This window comes from Poromitra crassiceps (assembly GCF_964638095.1).
Source record: "Poromitra crassiceps genome assembly, chromosome: 17".
NCBI lineage: Eukaryota > Metazoa > Chordata > Actinopteri > Beryciformes > Melamphaidae > Poromitra > Poromitra crassiceps.
Genome location: NC_139635.1, coordinates 33063326 through 33080606, shown reverse-complemented (window position 1 = coordinate 33080606; position 17281 = coordinate 33063326). Strand labels below are relative to the sequence as shown.

The 17281-nt window shown below is 43.3% G+C and overlaps 1 protein-coding gene across 1 annotated transcript in view; it reads right to left on the bottom strand.

The window, feature by feature from the left end:
• Positions 1 to 8058: 8058 nt before the first annotated feature.
• The window catches only part of atp6v1h (ATPase H+ transporting V1 subunit H), a 45948-nt gene continuing 36725 nt past the window's right edge, over positions 8059 to 17281 (bottom strand). Inside the window, exons 13-14 of the mRNA XM_083653385.1 lie at positions 16577 to 16690; positions 8059 to 8432 (exon numbers count right to left, since the gene is read on the bottom strand). Of these exons, the coding sequence (XP_083509511.1) occupies positions 8363 to 8432; positions 16577 to 16690 (184 nt within the window). The 3' untranslated portion in view covers positions 8059 to 8362. The remainder of the gene's footprint in view (positions 8433 to 16576; positions 16691 to 17281) is intronic.

The following is a 17281-nucleotide window of genomic DNA, read 5'->3' as shown; positions in this document are numbered from 1 at the left end:
CAGTGTATTTTGTGTTTTGAGCTTTTTCCTATATATACACTAATACATACAGAAATGCAATACATTTTTTTCCATGCATGCCATTAGTCAGCACCCAGAACAGAATGTCCACCAGATATAAAATTGGGCTGAAGTCAAGAGAAACCCACACACAATCAAGCTGTCACCATATTGCACACTTGTTATAGGTTATCTCCACATTACAAGATAACAGTGTTCTCAGATTCATGCTATAGGCTACATAGGGGGTCATTTCACACTGAAGAACAAGCCATGGACACATGGTGTTATGTGATTGTCCTCAAATTCAGGCTAAAATCGAGCTTCACATCACATGACTGTCAGGCTTGTTTTGATTGTCACTATGGCAACGGAGCATCCCTGACCCACGGCTACAACAGCAAAGGGATTTAATCGATGGAGGAAGACAAAAACTCTAGTAGAGACAAGCATCTGCCAGGCTGGGCAGAAGAACATGCAGATACAGGTGATTTGCCTACATGGTAGAGGTAGAAAAACTTGAATGTCCTCCATGGAGGCAATTTGTTGTACAACACAGTACATAATTGAGGACACAGACACATTCAAATGACATACAGAAATCATAAATACGGCAATACAACTGTGCATTAAAGTGCATATAGCAGCCCGGCATCTTTAAAGTGCATATCTATAGCATATTTCATAGCGATTATTGCTGATGACTAGCTATAATCTCAACCTCATAATCATAATAAAAATAACTAATAATAATAAAAACTTCAGATTCCCTTAATCTTAGTTTCCATGTCTCACATCTTATTTAGTTGAATTATTGACATGGGGATAAATGCTTTGCTCTGTTGGTTCTGATCATGAATCAAATACTTGCATTGTCAGAGGAATTCATAAATCCCAACGACTCACACAACAAATGACTAATTACACCCGAATATTATGACTTAATATCATCTTAATATTCATGAAAAATATTATCTCCATGGTCAGGAAACATCAGTCATTCTGAGGGAGTAGGGATGCACGATAAATCAGATGATTTATCAGAAATGAAATCGGCATCGACCTGAAACAAATATTTCTGCAAATATGACAGGCCGATAAAATTACTGTGTAATTATGCCCAAATGCTCGATGCTTGACTAAATATGGCATGTTTTACATAATCTAAGTTGAAGAAGCTTTCTTATTTTGAATGGTTACATATTGAAAAACATTGTATTTATGTCTGCATCTGCCAGTGCGCCATCACAATAAAGATATGCATAATAATGTGTTAATTCCACTGCAGGAAAAACTTTATGTTTTCTGAAATTAGGTGTGTGTGTGTGGTGCACGCATATATCGGAATCGGCATTGGCCAGAAGAGTTGAAAAATATCGGCAGATCAGATATCGGCAAAGAATTCAATATCTTACATCCCTATGAGACAGTTAACTAACTTTCATTGAAAAGATGACACATGACCTATGAGTGCAATGGCCTCAGAAGATTATTCAGTGGGTGTCACCTATAGGCCCGAGCTCAGTGATTGAGTGTGCTGACACACACAGCCACTATCACCTTCTGCCTTGAGCCTGAACAACTAATGTGGGTAGCATGATAAAAAATGAACGAGGGTGAAGCAAAACCATCTGTTTCAGGGTCCAGAGTTCACAGTTGTTGCAGGCGAGCATGCACAGGGACCGGGGAGTGCCAGCTACTGTAAATACACTAGCACTCAGAGAGGAGATGAGAGCAAAGAAGTGTGGGCAGCAGCACCCAGAAGTGGCGAGTCTCTACATAAATATTGACGCTGTGTGCATCCCAGCTTTCCAGAACTCTTACATATTCCGTGTGGCGACTTCATCGGACAAGGGATGACCGTATCAGATCTTCCAAAGGCAGAAATCTGATTTGAATAGACAGTCAGAGAGCTCTTCCCTGCGTGCTATGCTGAATTGCTGCTCTCTAGCTAGCAGGGTTCAACTGATTTTTAAAAGGATGCGAAGGCACTGCTACTACTGTATACTTGCAGGTAAAAAAAAAGCCATTCATTGAGGCAATGACAGTATTTGCTGCAGCTCAAACACATCCCTAAAGTTTAATGAGACTTGAGTTTCAAATAACATTTAAACTCTGTTGTTGGACTTGGACATTCTCAGCCAGAGAGAATGGGTAAGATGATTTCCCCTGAGGATTAAGAGGAAAAACAGGTTCATTTTCCAAGATTTTCAGTGAGTTAAACAGCACAGAAGGAATCTGGATACAGATTACCAGGGGCACACTGCTGCCAGCCAAAGTCTGTCTGGCTCACTCAGACGTATAAACATCTATGTACACAGCATCTCTGTACACATCTAGTACACATCTATGTACACAGCATCTCTGTACACATCTCTGTACACAGCAGACAACTGCTACTGTGAATATTACACAAGGACATATTTATTATTATTTATTATTCATCTTCTTACAGTGTTCTGTCTCATGTGTCTGTAATTTGTTTCATGACTAATTTATTGGCCAAGTCTCCCTTCAAAAATAATTCCATTCTGGTGGGTCTATAAAGAATAATTTTTAAATTCTAAAGATATCAAAAAAGGACTAAACTTTAAACAAGGTTCCTTTTCAACTCATGTTACTAAACATCCCATACAGTATTGAAACTATATATTAATACAGGTTGTGTTGAAGACTAAAACAAATGTGTTCACAATGCCAAAGGTACATGGTCATTGTAGAACATGGGCATTGGTGGAAACTGGAAAGAGTACGAGAATGTCCGAAAGTATTGTAATTTTCTGATATTCTACATGTACAAATGCTGGTGAAAAACTCTACTTAGTTGGAAGGAACATTTTAGTTCCTTCTTAGAAAAGAGAACGTTGAAAGATGTGTCTTAATTCTATAAGGACGAGAGGACACAGAGTTCAAACTAGATTCATAATAAGACCTTGCCTATTTGTTATAGTCAAGATACTGAGATGTCAGAACCAGAATGTGACACTCGACATTTTACACTGTCTACGGGGGACCAATGGTGCAAAATGACAAAATCTTACCACATGATCAGACAGTAACACATGAGGATATTTGATTATGGAGGCAGACTCTGAAGGTGTAGCTGTTCCATCAGTGTCTCTGTTGGTGGCCTGGGTGTTGATGATACATGTGTGGTGGCAACCTGCTAAGTCACAGTTCCATCTTCTGGTAGAATAAGGCTGGCAGAGCTTTGCCATTCGTCAGTGCTGTCGTGTCTGCGACCGTCATGGAGTGGAAGCAGATGAGACGGGTCTTCATCCTCCATGTTCCTCAGCTTCCTACAAGATCGACAATCAGCTCCAGTTCAGTCAAGCTGGACGTATTGAGAATTTAATCATCGATTTCACTTGCCGCAGTTTGTAGATGACTGACACACAAAGCTGGTCATTTCTTCTGCAAATTCCAGATCAGCAGCTGATGTTGAGCTGAAGTCATCTGGACTGGATTTCCTGCTACCTGTAGAGAACTGTAGAAAAGATGGCGCAAAGTAAGTCAGTCTCAATTTGTTTGACTGTTTTGAGAGACAGACGTGACACATGGAAAGAGAGAGAGGCAAGAAGAAAAAGCATCAGGATGACATGCCGTATCAAGCCCAAAGCTACAAGGGGCGCAGAACCTGGCAAACCAGGGTCTGGATTGTCTGGATCGAGGAGCGAGCCCAGACCGATGCCCGGTTCCAGGCTTTGGTCCAGGAGATGTCTCAGCCTTAGGCTCAGGCTGCCAAGGCTGAGAGGTTTCGGAGGGCTCTGAAGCTCCATTTTGAGTTGCAGTAGGAGCAGAGGAACCTGCTGAAGAAGGCTGTCAAGGGAACTACCAGTGAAACAGAGGAGATCCAACAGTTTCTCCAGATGCAGAAATGCAGATGGCACTCGTGTTGCAGGCCATCCACCTGAATGCTTGTTGTGAGAACTTCCCCAACAAGACCTGGTATTCCATGGCTTATCTCGAGCAAAAGCCAGAGAAAACACAAAATGATCGGTGTTAAATAAAAACACTCAACTGGAGCCTTGCAGTGTGCAAGCTTTACTTTCTTCACTATGATGCAGAGCAGCAGGCCATGAACATTATGGCTTTTGAGGAGGAAGAAGACCTGTACCAGATCCAGGTCCAGGCTGTAGAGGAAAATAATCTTGAGCTGCAGCTCCAGGGCCAACTGCAGAGAGCTCAACAGGATGCAGAGCAGAAGAACATCACCATCCAGGCCATTGAGGAGGAAAAGTAGGCTCTTCACCATGAAATTGAGGTGAAAGAACTCCTCTAGCAAGAGAAGATCCTTTGCTTGCAGGCAAACATCAGGATGCTCTCATGGGCCTGCAGAAGAAACCAGCAGAAAGACCCTCCATCATTCTAACACTAACTTGCTTAATAGGTAGGCTCATAGACTCCCCAATATTAAGCCCCTTGCATACTGTAACAAAGCTCTAGCATTGGTAGTACTTTGTTACCAATCATTTGCACTATTTTCACATATATATGGAAACATGGAATTATTGACTCGTTTACACAGCATAATTTGCACAGCATTAATAATGACACACAAAGACATGTGTATTTATTGAATATATTTTATTTGTGACTTAATTTGTCTTGTCCTGCTGGATCAGCTAATCAGCATGGACAACAAGCTTCACCTGTGAAACAAAATGGTCAGTAGCCTGCTTAACCTGACATGTACTGTAGTAGGTTTTCATAGTTTGGTTTGGGCAAGTGCAATATAACTAAGTGCAATATAATTCTAAGTACATTGTGCAAAGCAAATATTTTAATTGTTTGATGCATGCAGTCACTTACCTGTTGTCTCTCTGTTCTCAGGGTGTTCCGGCAAAAGAGTCCTCTCGGGAGGAACTATCTAATGGGATAGCAGGAGGGGGGTTTTGTGCATTTGCTTCAACTTGAAATGTTTATTCTTATGTTGCATTATTAAATGGATTGAGAGCAACATTTCTTTAACTGTCTATTTGATAGATATGTAGAATGGTTGTTTAAAGGGGCAGTATGCTGTTTTATTGAATGCTATTGTTAATTGCGGGGGCGGCTTTAGCTCAGGAGGTAGAGCGGGTCGGCCAATGACGCAAGGGTTGGCGGTTCGATCCCCGCTCCCTCCCAGCTGCTGTCATTGTGTCCTTGGGCAAGACACTTAACCCTCCTTGCCTCGTATGATTGGTATGAATGTAGACATGAATGATGGTGGTCGGAGGGGCCGTTGAGCGCCGATGTGTGGCTGCCACGCTTTCGAACCACCGGTACGAATGGTGTGAACGAATAATGATTCTGTGAAGCACTTGGAAAGGCGCTATATAAATCCAATCATTATTATTATTATTATTATTATTATTAAAGTGACCCCTATGTAATTGGTAGCATCCAGCCAATTACCTGTGGCAGACTATAAAAAGCTGCCAGTGTGTGTGTATAATTCAGTTTTGGCTGCTGGTAAGACACTGGAGGGCTACTCTCAGCCATGCCTCATTTCTGTCAAATCCTTTTTTGTCCTGTTAAATCAATTTTGTCTTTTTTGTGGGTGAATAAACACCTTTTGATTGCACAGTTCAACTGCCTCTTCTTGCTGTAAATCCAGCCGCTAATTGGGCCAGCCCAACACATACATAGGCCAGTTCCCAGTAAATTACTGGGATAACCTTTCGGGACCGCTAGTGATTTTCACTATTCACACATGTCATGTGCTACTATCTATAGCAACGGACAGTCAAGGGAAGGGGAGGTGGGCAGCTGTGGAGAGGTGTCAGGATGTCCCATTGTCTTTTCAAATCGACTTATTCAAGTGGGGTGTATACACACTTCTCGCTACTCACTACTCTACCTGTTAATGGCCCAATGTAACTGAGTAAAAGTACATGTATTTTATTGCAAATGTGGGCTGCTTGAGTAAGAGTAAAAAGTATTCTGTAAAAACTACTCAAGTACAATTTATTAAAAAAACTACTCAAGTACATAACAGAAAGAGGAGGCCCAGAAGACACTGGAGAAGTGCCTGCAGAAAGGCTCTCAGCTGGCTGAAGAGCAAAGTGATGAGAACACCAAGAGCATACAGTACCTGCTCTGGCTGAGAGGGAGCAGCAGCTGCAGAGCCACCTCGTCCCGGGTCAGGATTCAGAGATGTGTCATGATGCAGAGGATGGCCGATCTGGAGCACGAGATCAACGAGATGAAGACAAAGTACAAGAAGCGTAGCTAGCGGCAGAAACTCTTTGGTTCCCCAACCCTGCAAATTCATGTACAGTAATGCTTCAAGCAGACTCCGCTTGAACTTAGTGGAGAACCTGAGCACTTTAACACCTGTGCTCACAGCCACCCACCCATTTTTCTTTCATATAACATATACCATAATAGCACTGGCTGTGTAGATGTATTTCTGTAGAGAATGATAAGTTCCACAGCAGTCAAAAGTATATACAACTAAAGTACCAGTTGTTTGCATTGTTTTGGTATTTAAATTCTGTATAAAGAAAAGCAAGTAGAAAATACATGGAGAGAAATTGCAGTATGATGTGATTAATAAACCCTGATTGCAATCAAATGTTTGAAACTGTGCCTTTACAGTCATTTATTGATATAGGTCAACCTGTATCTGTTATGAAGTACGCGCATGAGCACACTTGTAGTTGTATCTTAAATCAACACAAGTTACAAAAGAAGTTTGCTAATTGCAAATGCTGTTTTGTCTTTAATCTCGAGACGTTGAAAGTAACAAAGTTCTAAGACAAAATAAACACGGCGGTAAAAGTTCTTCAAAATGAGCAAAACATTTACAGGTTAGGTCATTCAACAAAGCTTTGAAGATATATGAAGCAGACAGGTTTCCGAAAGGTGTGAAATGGATAGAAATAGTGTTCATTTAAGTGCTGAAACGATGAAGGAAGAGACAAGTGAAGAATGTAAGCTATGTGAAGTCAAGGTGAGATGGAAAAAAAAACTTCCAATTTAACTTCTGATGGGAACATAAACATACCAAGTGGTCCCAGTAGCATCACGGACTTTTGACCGTAACAAAATAGTTTCCTTTACAGTCCACTCACTTAGCCTACAGTAGTTTGGCTGGGAAAAGCACTGAATGATTTCAAGGACTTACGTTTTTGGCCTTCCAGTGTGACAGTTCACTCACAGCTCTGCAGTGTCGGTGTGCAAGAGAGAATTTCCTGCAAAATCCAACATGAACGTGTTCAACACTAGAACAAGAAAATCATTATATTTAAATGACTATGCAGTTACTATTTCACAAGTCATTTCCGAACCACACGCCTTAGGCACCGTTTGAACAATGTTTCCACGTGTAGAGATTACATTCAGCTTCAACCTGAAGGTGCATGAGTTAACATGTCAGACATTTCTGCATAAACGTGTGTGGATTACTTTAAAATGACCTCAGGCCTGATACTTCAGCTTTTATTACTTGGGAGCCAGTGGAATATGATGTGAGACTTAGAATTGTAACACTCAATTCAGGGCAGCAAATGAGAGCTGAACATTAAATCTCTCACCAAGGACGCACAACAGAGGATGGACCTTCTTTAGCGGCTGAGGAAAGTCAAGGTGCCAAAGGCAGCATTGGCCCATTTCTACACCTCCTCCGTTGAATCCATCCATCACCATCTGAGAACATCTCCAGGCTGCAGCGCATCATTCGCCGTGCTGAAAAGGTGGTCAGATGCAGCCTGCCCTCCCTTCAGGACCTACACACTGCCATGACTCTGAAGCAGTCTCAGAAAATCATGGCCAACCCCTCCCACCCAGGTCAAACTCTTTAGGCTCTCTCCCTTGGCAGAAGACTGATGTCTGGCAGTACCGGAACCTGTTGTCACAGGGACAGTTTCAAGCACAACCAGCTCAGAAACGGGCCGGGGTCCCACCCCCCCCCAAATCATGTCACTTTAAAGGACTTTATGTTTTGCACTTTATAATTTGTGATTGTGATTTTCTGTATTGCTTTGTCTTCTACTATTGATTTGACCGCTGTGGCTATTAAAGGGAATCTTGAAATGCAGTTGCAACGAAGAAAAAATACCACAGATGAGCGACTTTATTGGAATACGTACAACATTTTACAGGTAAGACTTAAATAACTTGCAATTTTATACATTATCACAGACATAAAGTGCTACTCCAATCTGCACATCACTTAGCTGTGAGGGAACATCACATCGCACGACAATTAAATCAAGTAACATCAAGAATAAAGTGGGCTGTTGCCAGGAATGAGAAACCACACCTTTTGCATATCATTACATGAAATGAACAGCTGATTATTAAAATGGAGAAGAATGACGTACACACAGTACACACTCATCCACACAATACACAAACATCCATGCACAACGACAGTTCAGCTGCGAGCTGCCACGGCTTGAGGTTGCTGCTGATCAGAGGACTGGAGTTGTTTTCCCAGGTACTCCCTGCGAAGAGACGGAGAACACATCAGGACTGACATAACAAACACTACAGTACACTGCTGTTTCGAACACAGATCAAACTAGAGGGCACTCGGTAGAGTGGCGGAGGTATGGCCATGCCTCCTTTTGGCCAGTGGGCGTGGAAAGTTAATCGGTTCTAAGTTGACCCATGACCTACTTATCTACTAGCTCCTATCTATCTACCTACTTATCTACCTATCTATGTTTCATGGTGTTTCGCGAATCCGCGTGGACCACTGTAAGCGTCTTTTTGGCAACGCTGCGAGCGGACCGTGCTGCGTGCGGCGAGCCCACGCAGCGGGCGAGTCCATTTTGAAAGTACATGGCAACTAACCAAGCATTTAACATTTAATATATCTTATTTAGTCACAATTTCAGTCAACCAAAGGCTGGAAATGAGTAGGGCTGCCCAATTAATCAAATCGCAATTGAAATCGCAATATGACTAAGTGCAATATCCAAATCGCAGGAGCCTGCAATTGTTTGATAAAGAAAAAATGTGTCACAACATACCATTAAATGAAGCTATGCTACAGAGACGTCCCGGCCTACAAATGATATTCTCCAGACTGGCTGCAAGTCTAGACACAGCCTGCCCTGAAGTCTAGACACAGCCTGCACTGAAGTCTAGACACAGCCTGCACTGAAGTCTAGACACAGCCTGCACTGAAGTCTAGACACAGCCTGCACTAAAGTCTAGACACAGCCTGCACTGAAGTCTAGACACAGCCTGCACTAAAGTCTAGACACAGCCTGCACTGAAGTCTAGACACAGCCTGCACTGAAGTCTAGACACAGCCTGCACTGAAGTCTAGACACAGCCTGCACTAAAGTCTAGACACAGCCTGCCCTGCACTGAAGTCTAGACACAGCCTGCCCTGAAGTCTAGACACAGCCTGCACTGAAGTCTAGAGACAGCCTGCACTGAAGTCTAGACACAGCCTGCACTGAAGTCTAGAGACAGCCTGCACTGAAGTCTAGACACAGCCTGCACTGAAGTCTAGACACAGCCTGCACTGAAGTCTAGACACAGCCTGCACTGAAGTCTAGACACAGCCTGCACTGAAGTCTAGAGACAGCCTGCACTGAAGTCTAGACACAGCCTGCCCTGAAGTCTAGACACAGCCTGCACTGAAGTCTAGAGACAGCCTGCCCTGAAGTCTAGACACAGCCTGCACTGAAGTCTAGAGACAGCCTGCACTGAAGTCTAGACACAGCCTGCACTGAAGTCTAGACACAGCCTGCACTGAAGTCTAGACACAGCCTGCCCTGAAGTCTAGACACAGCCTGCACTGAAGTCTAGACACAGCCTGCACTGAAGTCTAGACACAGCCTGCCCTGCACTGAAGTCTAGACACAGCCTGCCCTGAAGTCTAGACACAGCCTGCACTGAAGTCTAGACACAGCCTGCACTGAAGTCTAGAGACAGCCTGCACTGAAGTCTAGACACAGCCTGCACTGAAGTCTAGACACAGCCTGCCCTGCACTGAAGTCTAGACACAGCCTGCCCTGAAGTCTAGACACAGCCTGCACTGAAGTCTAGACACAGCCTGCACTGAAGTCTAGACACAGCCTGCACTGAAGTCTAGACACAGCCTGCACTGAAGTCTAGACACAGCCTGCACTGAAGTCTAGACACAGCCTGCACTGAAGTCTAGACACAGCCTGCACTGAAGTCTAGACACAGCCTGCCCTGAAGTCTAGAGACAGCCTGCACTGAAGTCTAGACACAGCCTGCACTGAAGTCTAGAGACAGCCTGCACTGAAGTCTAGACACAGCCTGCACTGAAGTCTAGAGACAGCCTGCACTGAAGTCTAGACACAGCCTGCACTGAAGTCTAGACACAGCCTGCACTGAAGTCTAGACACAGCCTGTTGCACTGAAGTCTAGACACAGCCTGCACTGAAGTCTAGACACAGCCTGTTGCACTGAAGTCTAGACACAGCCTGCCCTGCACTGAAGTCTAGACACAGCCTGCCCTGAAGTCTAGACACAGCCTGCACTGAAGTCTAGACACAGCCTGCACTGAAGTCTAGAGACAGCCTGCACTGAAGTCTAGACACAGCCTGCACTGAAGTCTAGACACAGCCTGCACTGAAGTCTAGACACAGCCTGCCCTGAAGTCTAGAGACAGCCTGCACCGAAGTCTAGACACAGCCTGCACTGAAGTCTAGACACAGCCTGCCCTGAAGTCTAGACACAGCCTGCACTGAAGGGGATCATGTCTATGTTCCCCGGGTTCTATATTCCCCGTTTTTCACTAACCCTAAACCTAACCTCCCCCAGACCCTAACCCAAAACCTAACCTCTCCCACCCCCCACGCCTAAACCTAACCTCCCCCAGACCCTAACCCAAAACCTAACCTCTCCCAGGGAACATAGGACCCTATTTGGGAAAAGCGGGGAACATAGGACCCGGGGAACATAGGACTCGGGGAACATAGGGATGACCCCCACTGAAGTCTAGACACAGCCTGCCCTGCACTGAAGTCTAGACACAGCCTGCACTGAAGTCTAGACACAGCCTGCCCTGCACTGAAGTCTAGACACAGGCCTACAGCATCAGTGGTACAAGTGTCTGGTATGTCTGGCAATACGTGATGGACTGCAGACGGCTACAGAGGACTGTGAAGACAGCAGCTAAATGCATCGGCACAGAATGACCAAATCTCCATAACATCTTCACCACGAAAGCCGAGAACATCATCAAAGACACCAGCCACCCCGCCCATACCCTGTTCTCACTCCTCCCTTCCAAAAAACGCTACCGGAGCATCAAGTCACACACCACACCACACCACACCACACCACACGTCTCAGTAACAGTTTTTCCCCCCAGGCAGTCAGGCTACTGAACAGTTGATTTACACGCACTGCAGCGCACTGTCACTTTGTTGCACACTATTATTGTATTGTATTGTGGATTGTGTTAGGTTTACACTAAGAGTCTAGACATGTTTGTATCCTGTGTAGCCTACATAGTTATGTAGGTCTACACCCTTTTCATCAACATCAGGGCACCAACACTGGGTTGGATGTGAAAAAGCACATTCCTTAACTAATGCAGTACTTTCAGTTCCTGCAGCGTAGATTGAAGCTTTGAGAAAAGAGTCTTTTCAAAGCTGAAGAAAGAAACTTCTCAATTCAAACACCCATCTGTCTGCTGTTGTCATGACAGCAGAGGCCTTTGTTTAGTAGGGAAGAGGATGTCTTTTCATGGCAACACCAAAGACACGGCAGCCCACTCAAGGTGAGAGAGTGTGTGTGTGTGGTGAATTGCAATGGTAAAACCTTCCTGTTCTGTACAGTTGAGGTGGCAAGATACAGTATAGGGGTCAAAACCTCCTCAATATTTGGAAGAAAAACGAGTGGTTTTCAGCTTGAAAAAACAAACAAACCCAACAACCTTGCAGTCTTTTCGCAATCTACAATAGCACTCAAACCATTCCGTTTTCATTAGGGATGCACGATATATCGGCAATCATATCGGTATCGGCCGATGTTAGTCATTTTTTAACATATCGGTCATATCGGTATCGGTCAGATGTTGCAATGTTAATATCGGTTATCATTATCAGCCAAATTCTTCACATTGATATGAAATAATGCAGTAAATCTATGATTTATGGGCTTTTCCAAAGGCTTTGCAAATAAAGAAATGCATAACTTTTTCAAATTCAGTGTTAACATGTGTTTTTCAGTATGTACAAAATGTGATGATCATAAAAATGTGGTTTTATACAGATCATATCGACATCGGTAAATATCGGTAATCGGCCATAACAGCAATGTTAATATCGGTTATCGGCATCGGCCAAAATTTTCATATCGGTGCATCCCTAGTTTTCATAGAGGAAATGCAACAAGGGTGAAGGCAGCAAAGAATGTTCTTCATGTGACGAAACAACCTTGAGGCAGCGGTGTTGCCTTCATTGATTTTCCCTGTACGCGCTGGCTACTTTTCCACCGGTGTTGAGGTTGTTTCCCTCAAAAAGGATTTAGCCTATTATGTGAATTATCTGCCTATCAACAATACCTAGGGCCTCCGTTTCAGACAGCCCACGCTGACCCACAAACAAATCAATCACTGCGCTGCTGTCTCAGCACATGTGCTAATACTAATAATCAACCCCACCTCTGTCCCTTTCCTTTCTGCCATACTGAGAGCTCTTATATCATGTTCCCTCTATTGGGCAAGTAAGGTATTGTTGACGAATAAAACAAATCAATAATCATCTAGACCAGTGGTTCCCAACCTTTTCCAACTCAGGGCCCACTTTTATGTCTCAAAAATGTTCGCGGCCCACCTCCGACCCCATAAATACAAAGGCCATATAATGCGTTCTCAGAGCACTTTTTTATTGAAAATTGAACATAAAGGACTGAACTGAATACAGGAGAAACATGTTGGAAGCTCCACAGTCACTAACACAGCACCTGTAACATGTTGCAACACCTTCAGTATTACAGTTTTCAAGGAGCTGTCCACACACACACACACATACACACACACACACATACACACACGCACACACACACACACACACACACACACACACACACACACACACACACACACACACACACACACACGCCAATCATTCAAGGAGCTGTCCATCAGCACCACACAGATGTCAGAAATGACAAGCAAGGGGCTGTCTGTAACAGGCTAATTAACAAATGATTAATAAATAAAGGTATCCTTCAACAATGGAAAAATGCATTCTCATAACAATTTGACATCCAATATCAGATCCAAACAAAATCCAAATATCAGAAGAAAGCCCATTAAATCGATAGGGTTACAAATAAACACAAACCCAATATAAAGATGATGTAAAGATGAAACTTCAATTCAAGCAAAAGCAATAACATCAAAGAAACAAAAATCATACTTTTTCAAGTATGATTTTTCAAAATCTTTAAAAAAAAAATTGATCCCCCCCCCCCCCCCCCAAAAAAAATCATACTTTTTTGGAAATGATTTGGCGGCCCACTTGCAATACCTTCGCGGCCCACCAGGGGGCCGCGGCCCACAGGTTGGGAATCACTGATCTAGACTCCCCCCTATTTTGGCCTTGCTCTTTTATCTTGAATCAATAAACTGAACAAAACACACTTCTACCCACACTTCAGTGAACATGCATTAAGATCACTTAGATGAGAAGCAGCAGTATACTCAGAGACATTAAACACATATCTCCGTCCACAGCTGCTCAGAGTGTGTTTTAGATACTGGCCGCAAAACAAACACATTTTTCTGTCGTTGCTTTTTTCATGTTTTCGGGTGCGTTTCCAGGGGATCCATTAGGCAGAAAAAACACACCAGATAACAGAAGCAAGTTGAGTATTTGGACGGTAGAGCCAGAGGCAATGTGAAGAGTGATGCCTTAATATTAAAGCTGAATTTATTCTGAGGGGTATAAAAAGCATTGTAGTAAGTAAAGGAAACGCTCATACGTAATGAAATTGGAGTAGAACTCAAATCCATGCTAACATCAACCTGAATCTTTTTTTTTTTACATGGCTTTGTCCAAATGATTATGGGATAATGTGTTTGGCCGTGTGTGTGTGTGTGTGTGTGTGTGTGTGTGTGTGTGTGTGTGTGCGTGCGTGCGTGTGTGTGCATGCCAGCGTGCGTGTGTGTTAACCATCACAGTTGGGTTTCGGTTTGGCCATGGTTAGGCGTAGCGGTGCCCAGAGACGCTCGCAATCATTTTTTTGCAAGTCCAAGTCGAGTCTAAAGTCTTTGAGCTGGAGTCCAAGTCAAGTCTCAAGTCTCTTACGGAGGAGCGTTGCATCATCTACTGCATGCCAGCCACTCTACTTAGAACACACAGCATGTAGTGTATTATCCTCACTCGTTTACCTATTAGCATACACTATCAGCATCAATCTGGGAACCCAGAGTCAGTCTGACGACTAATATGACTCTGGGACGACAGACAGCCGATACAGTATGTCAGGGTTTCCGCTGTATAGTGGACTTCCACTTCCGTGTGCTGTGGTTATTGTTGACGTGAGAATGGAGTTGGAGCGGATCGATCGTAGGTCCAGACGACATTTCTGCTAATAATAATAATAATAAATAGCTTCATATGAGTCGGTCTGTAAACAATGACGGAAGGGGCGGGGCGTTCGCTCGACAGCGGAACCCCCAAAATATCGGACGTCTGTCCCAGAGTCATATTAGTCGTCAGACTGATAGACTCATCAGCATCAGCATTGATTCGTTGACATTATTATTAGTAGACATTTCCTTAATGTTAATGTTTATAAATAAAGATTCCTCACAAGTCCCAAATCTCGAGTCAGAGTCAAGTCTCAAGTTTTTTGAGGACGAGTCTCAAGTCACTGTGTGTGTGTGTGTGTGTGTGTGTGTGACTGAAGTGCAACTTGAGTCCAAGTCTGAAGTCCAAGTCCCCATCTCTGGCGGTGTCAGATGGAGATCTGTACTCTACTGAGTGCACTTTTCTAGTTGTACATCTGCCCTCTACTGAGTGCACTTTTCATCACAAACTTCTTAATTTATGAGTACACACTTGATAAAAAAATATGTCTTTGCATGCAAGTTGGGATACAGTATATAAGCTTGAATCTTTTCTTTGTTCAGGCATGGTCTCAGACTCACTCCTCATGATAACTGCTCAGTTCTTCTTCAATTTATTTCAAACAAACAAGGATTTCATTGCACAATGTTTTTTAGGTAGATAAATAAAAATAAAAATAACATTTCAGACATGCCCATTTTTAGATAATTCAATGTTTGTTTTTTAACCAAACACCTTCTTAGTTTTATTCTGTTGCTAATTTGACATTTGTATTAAAGGCACTATTGGTAAGATTCAGCGCTACTAGATGCCCACAAAAGAATATTATATATCTAGCGAGACATGCGAGTTATTGTGATGGGAGCAGTGAAAGAAGCCACGCCCCCTCTCCGTGGTGTGAAAACATGGCTTGTTGATTCAGACCTGCCGGGGCCGTGCCTCTGCTCTTCGTTTCTGTGGATTTAGCTCTTTTCTGCATTTATAAATGGACAGAGAGTGGCCCAGCGAGGCTTGACAGCATATACTGGATCAAGCTATGACTGTGACTGAGGAAATAAAGCACCCATGGCTGTGGAAATAAGGTTAGTCTCTGTTTGTCTCGCGGTTTGGCACGGTGTATTTCCTGGTCTGTGATTACAATGCACTATTTTGGCTGTGTGGCTCACTATGCATGTCTTGATAGTCTCTTAGAACAGACGAGTTGGCTTCCGCAATTTTCAAATGCTTCCACCATACCGTCTGTACTTCGTGGGGGAGAATCACGCACCAACCGGAATGGGAAGTAGAAAGGCGGGTCTTCCGCTCATTAGTCCAACCAGAATCCAATATGCCGCATTTTTCGTGGACACACGTGTCGTGATTGGTCGGATTCTGTCGAACTTCTTTCCTGTCTGAAGGTTTTTTTCCCAACTTCCTTGTGCATGTTCTGGGGGTGTAACGTACAGACTGTGTATAGCTGCATTCACCGGATGTAGATGAAACAGTTTGTTTTAAGAGACTAATGTCTTGATGGAAGACGAGTGTCTGGGGTGCATAGTGTAGATAGCAGACGCTATACCAGAGCAATGCGAGTGTTTACGGTGGCATGGGAAGCCGTGGCTATGTGTTTCATAGACTGTTTATGTTTACATTTTGACAATATCTACAAGCCATGTTTTCACAACACAGATAGGGGGCTCAAATCAATCAAGTTGTTATGGATTGACTCTGGCATGCTGATATTGGCTGATATAAAGGGCCTGATGATGTATCTGTACATCCCCAAAACAAACCACTGTTGCTTCTGCCGGAAACTTAAAACACATCACTTTGGATCTTTCCAAAGAAAAAACTGTCCTGTTTAGATCAGCAAAAGTAAAAGATTTCTGAAACTGGTTACAGTTGCAGCAGCAAAACAGACATTTCTGTATATGAAAATGTCAGGATTTACTAGTTTAATGTCAGGAAGTGAGGTTATGCTGAAATTGAGTATACAGGGCTAATTTTCACGATGACATCTTCGTGGCTATGAGTACCGTAGTCTGCTCAAAGACAAACTAAGCATCACATCCTGGAGGCTAGGCTTGTGTACATACCAGTTGTGAACCATTAGCTTCTGCACAGCCAACAGGGCGTTGTAGCGGACTAGTTGGTCCTCATGGTGCATATGATTCATCACCAGCTGCTTTCCGCCCAGTTGCTCAATCACTCTAAAATGGAAGGGAGAGTGGGGGAAAAAAACATTTATCCACACGGAAAACAGGTACGATTTGCACGTTTCCAGTCTTTCAGTGGTTCAATGCCAAGTAATGTAATTCAGCACGACTGCAATGGCATTTTGTATGCACCTTTTCAAGAGTACACTTTATAACAAAATGATATAATGCTTTCAGGAAAATTGAAGGGGATAAAAGTTTATGACGAATGCATATATGATAATAGTCTGACATAGCCTGATATTCAGACTGAATTGTCAACTCGTTACACTCATTTCATAGTCTGAGATTGCACTCTGAGTTATTTATATGATGGGATCCCCCCAGGGGAATTCCAACCAATCACTAGAGCCCAAGTCCCACGTCCAATCTTACATTAGTTACTCCTAAAAAAAAAATCTCCCCTTTGAATAAATGCTCTCCAAACAGTTTAATTGGTACTTGTAATCAATTTAAACCAGCATCGCCTGCAGCCGTTGTTGTTTACTCCTCGGTGCAGTCTTGACAACAGAGCGTTAAGGTTTAGTCCTGGCCGTTGGGCTGTTTATTGACGGTGATTGGCCAATCGTTAGTCGCCCTCGGCGC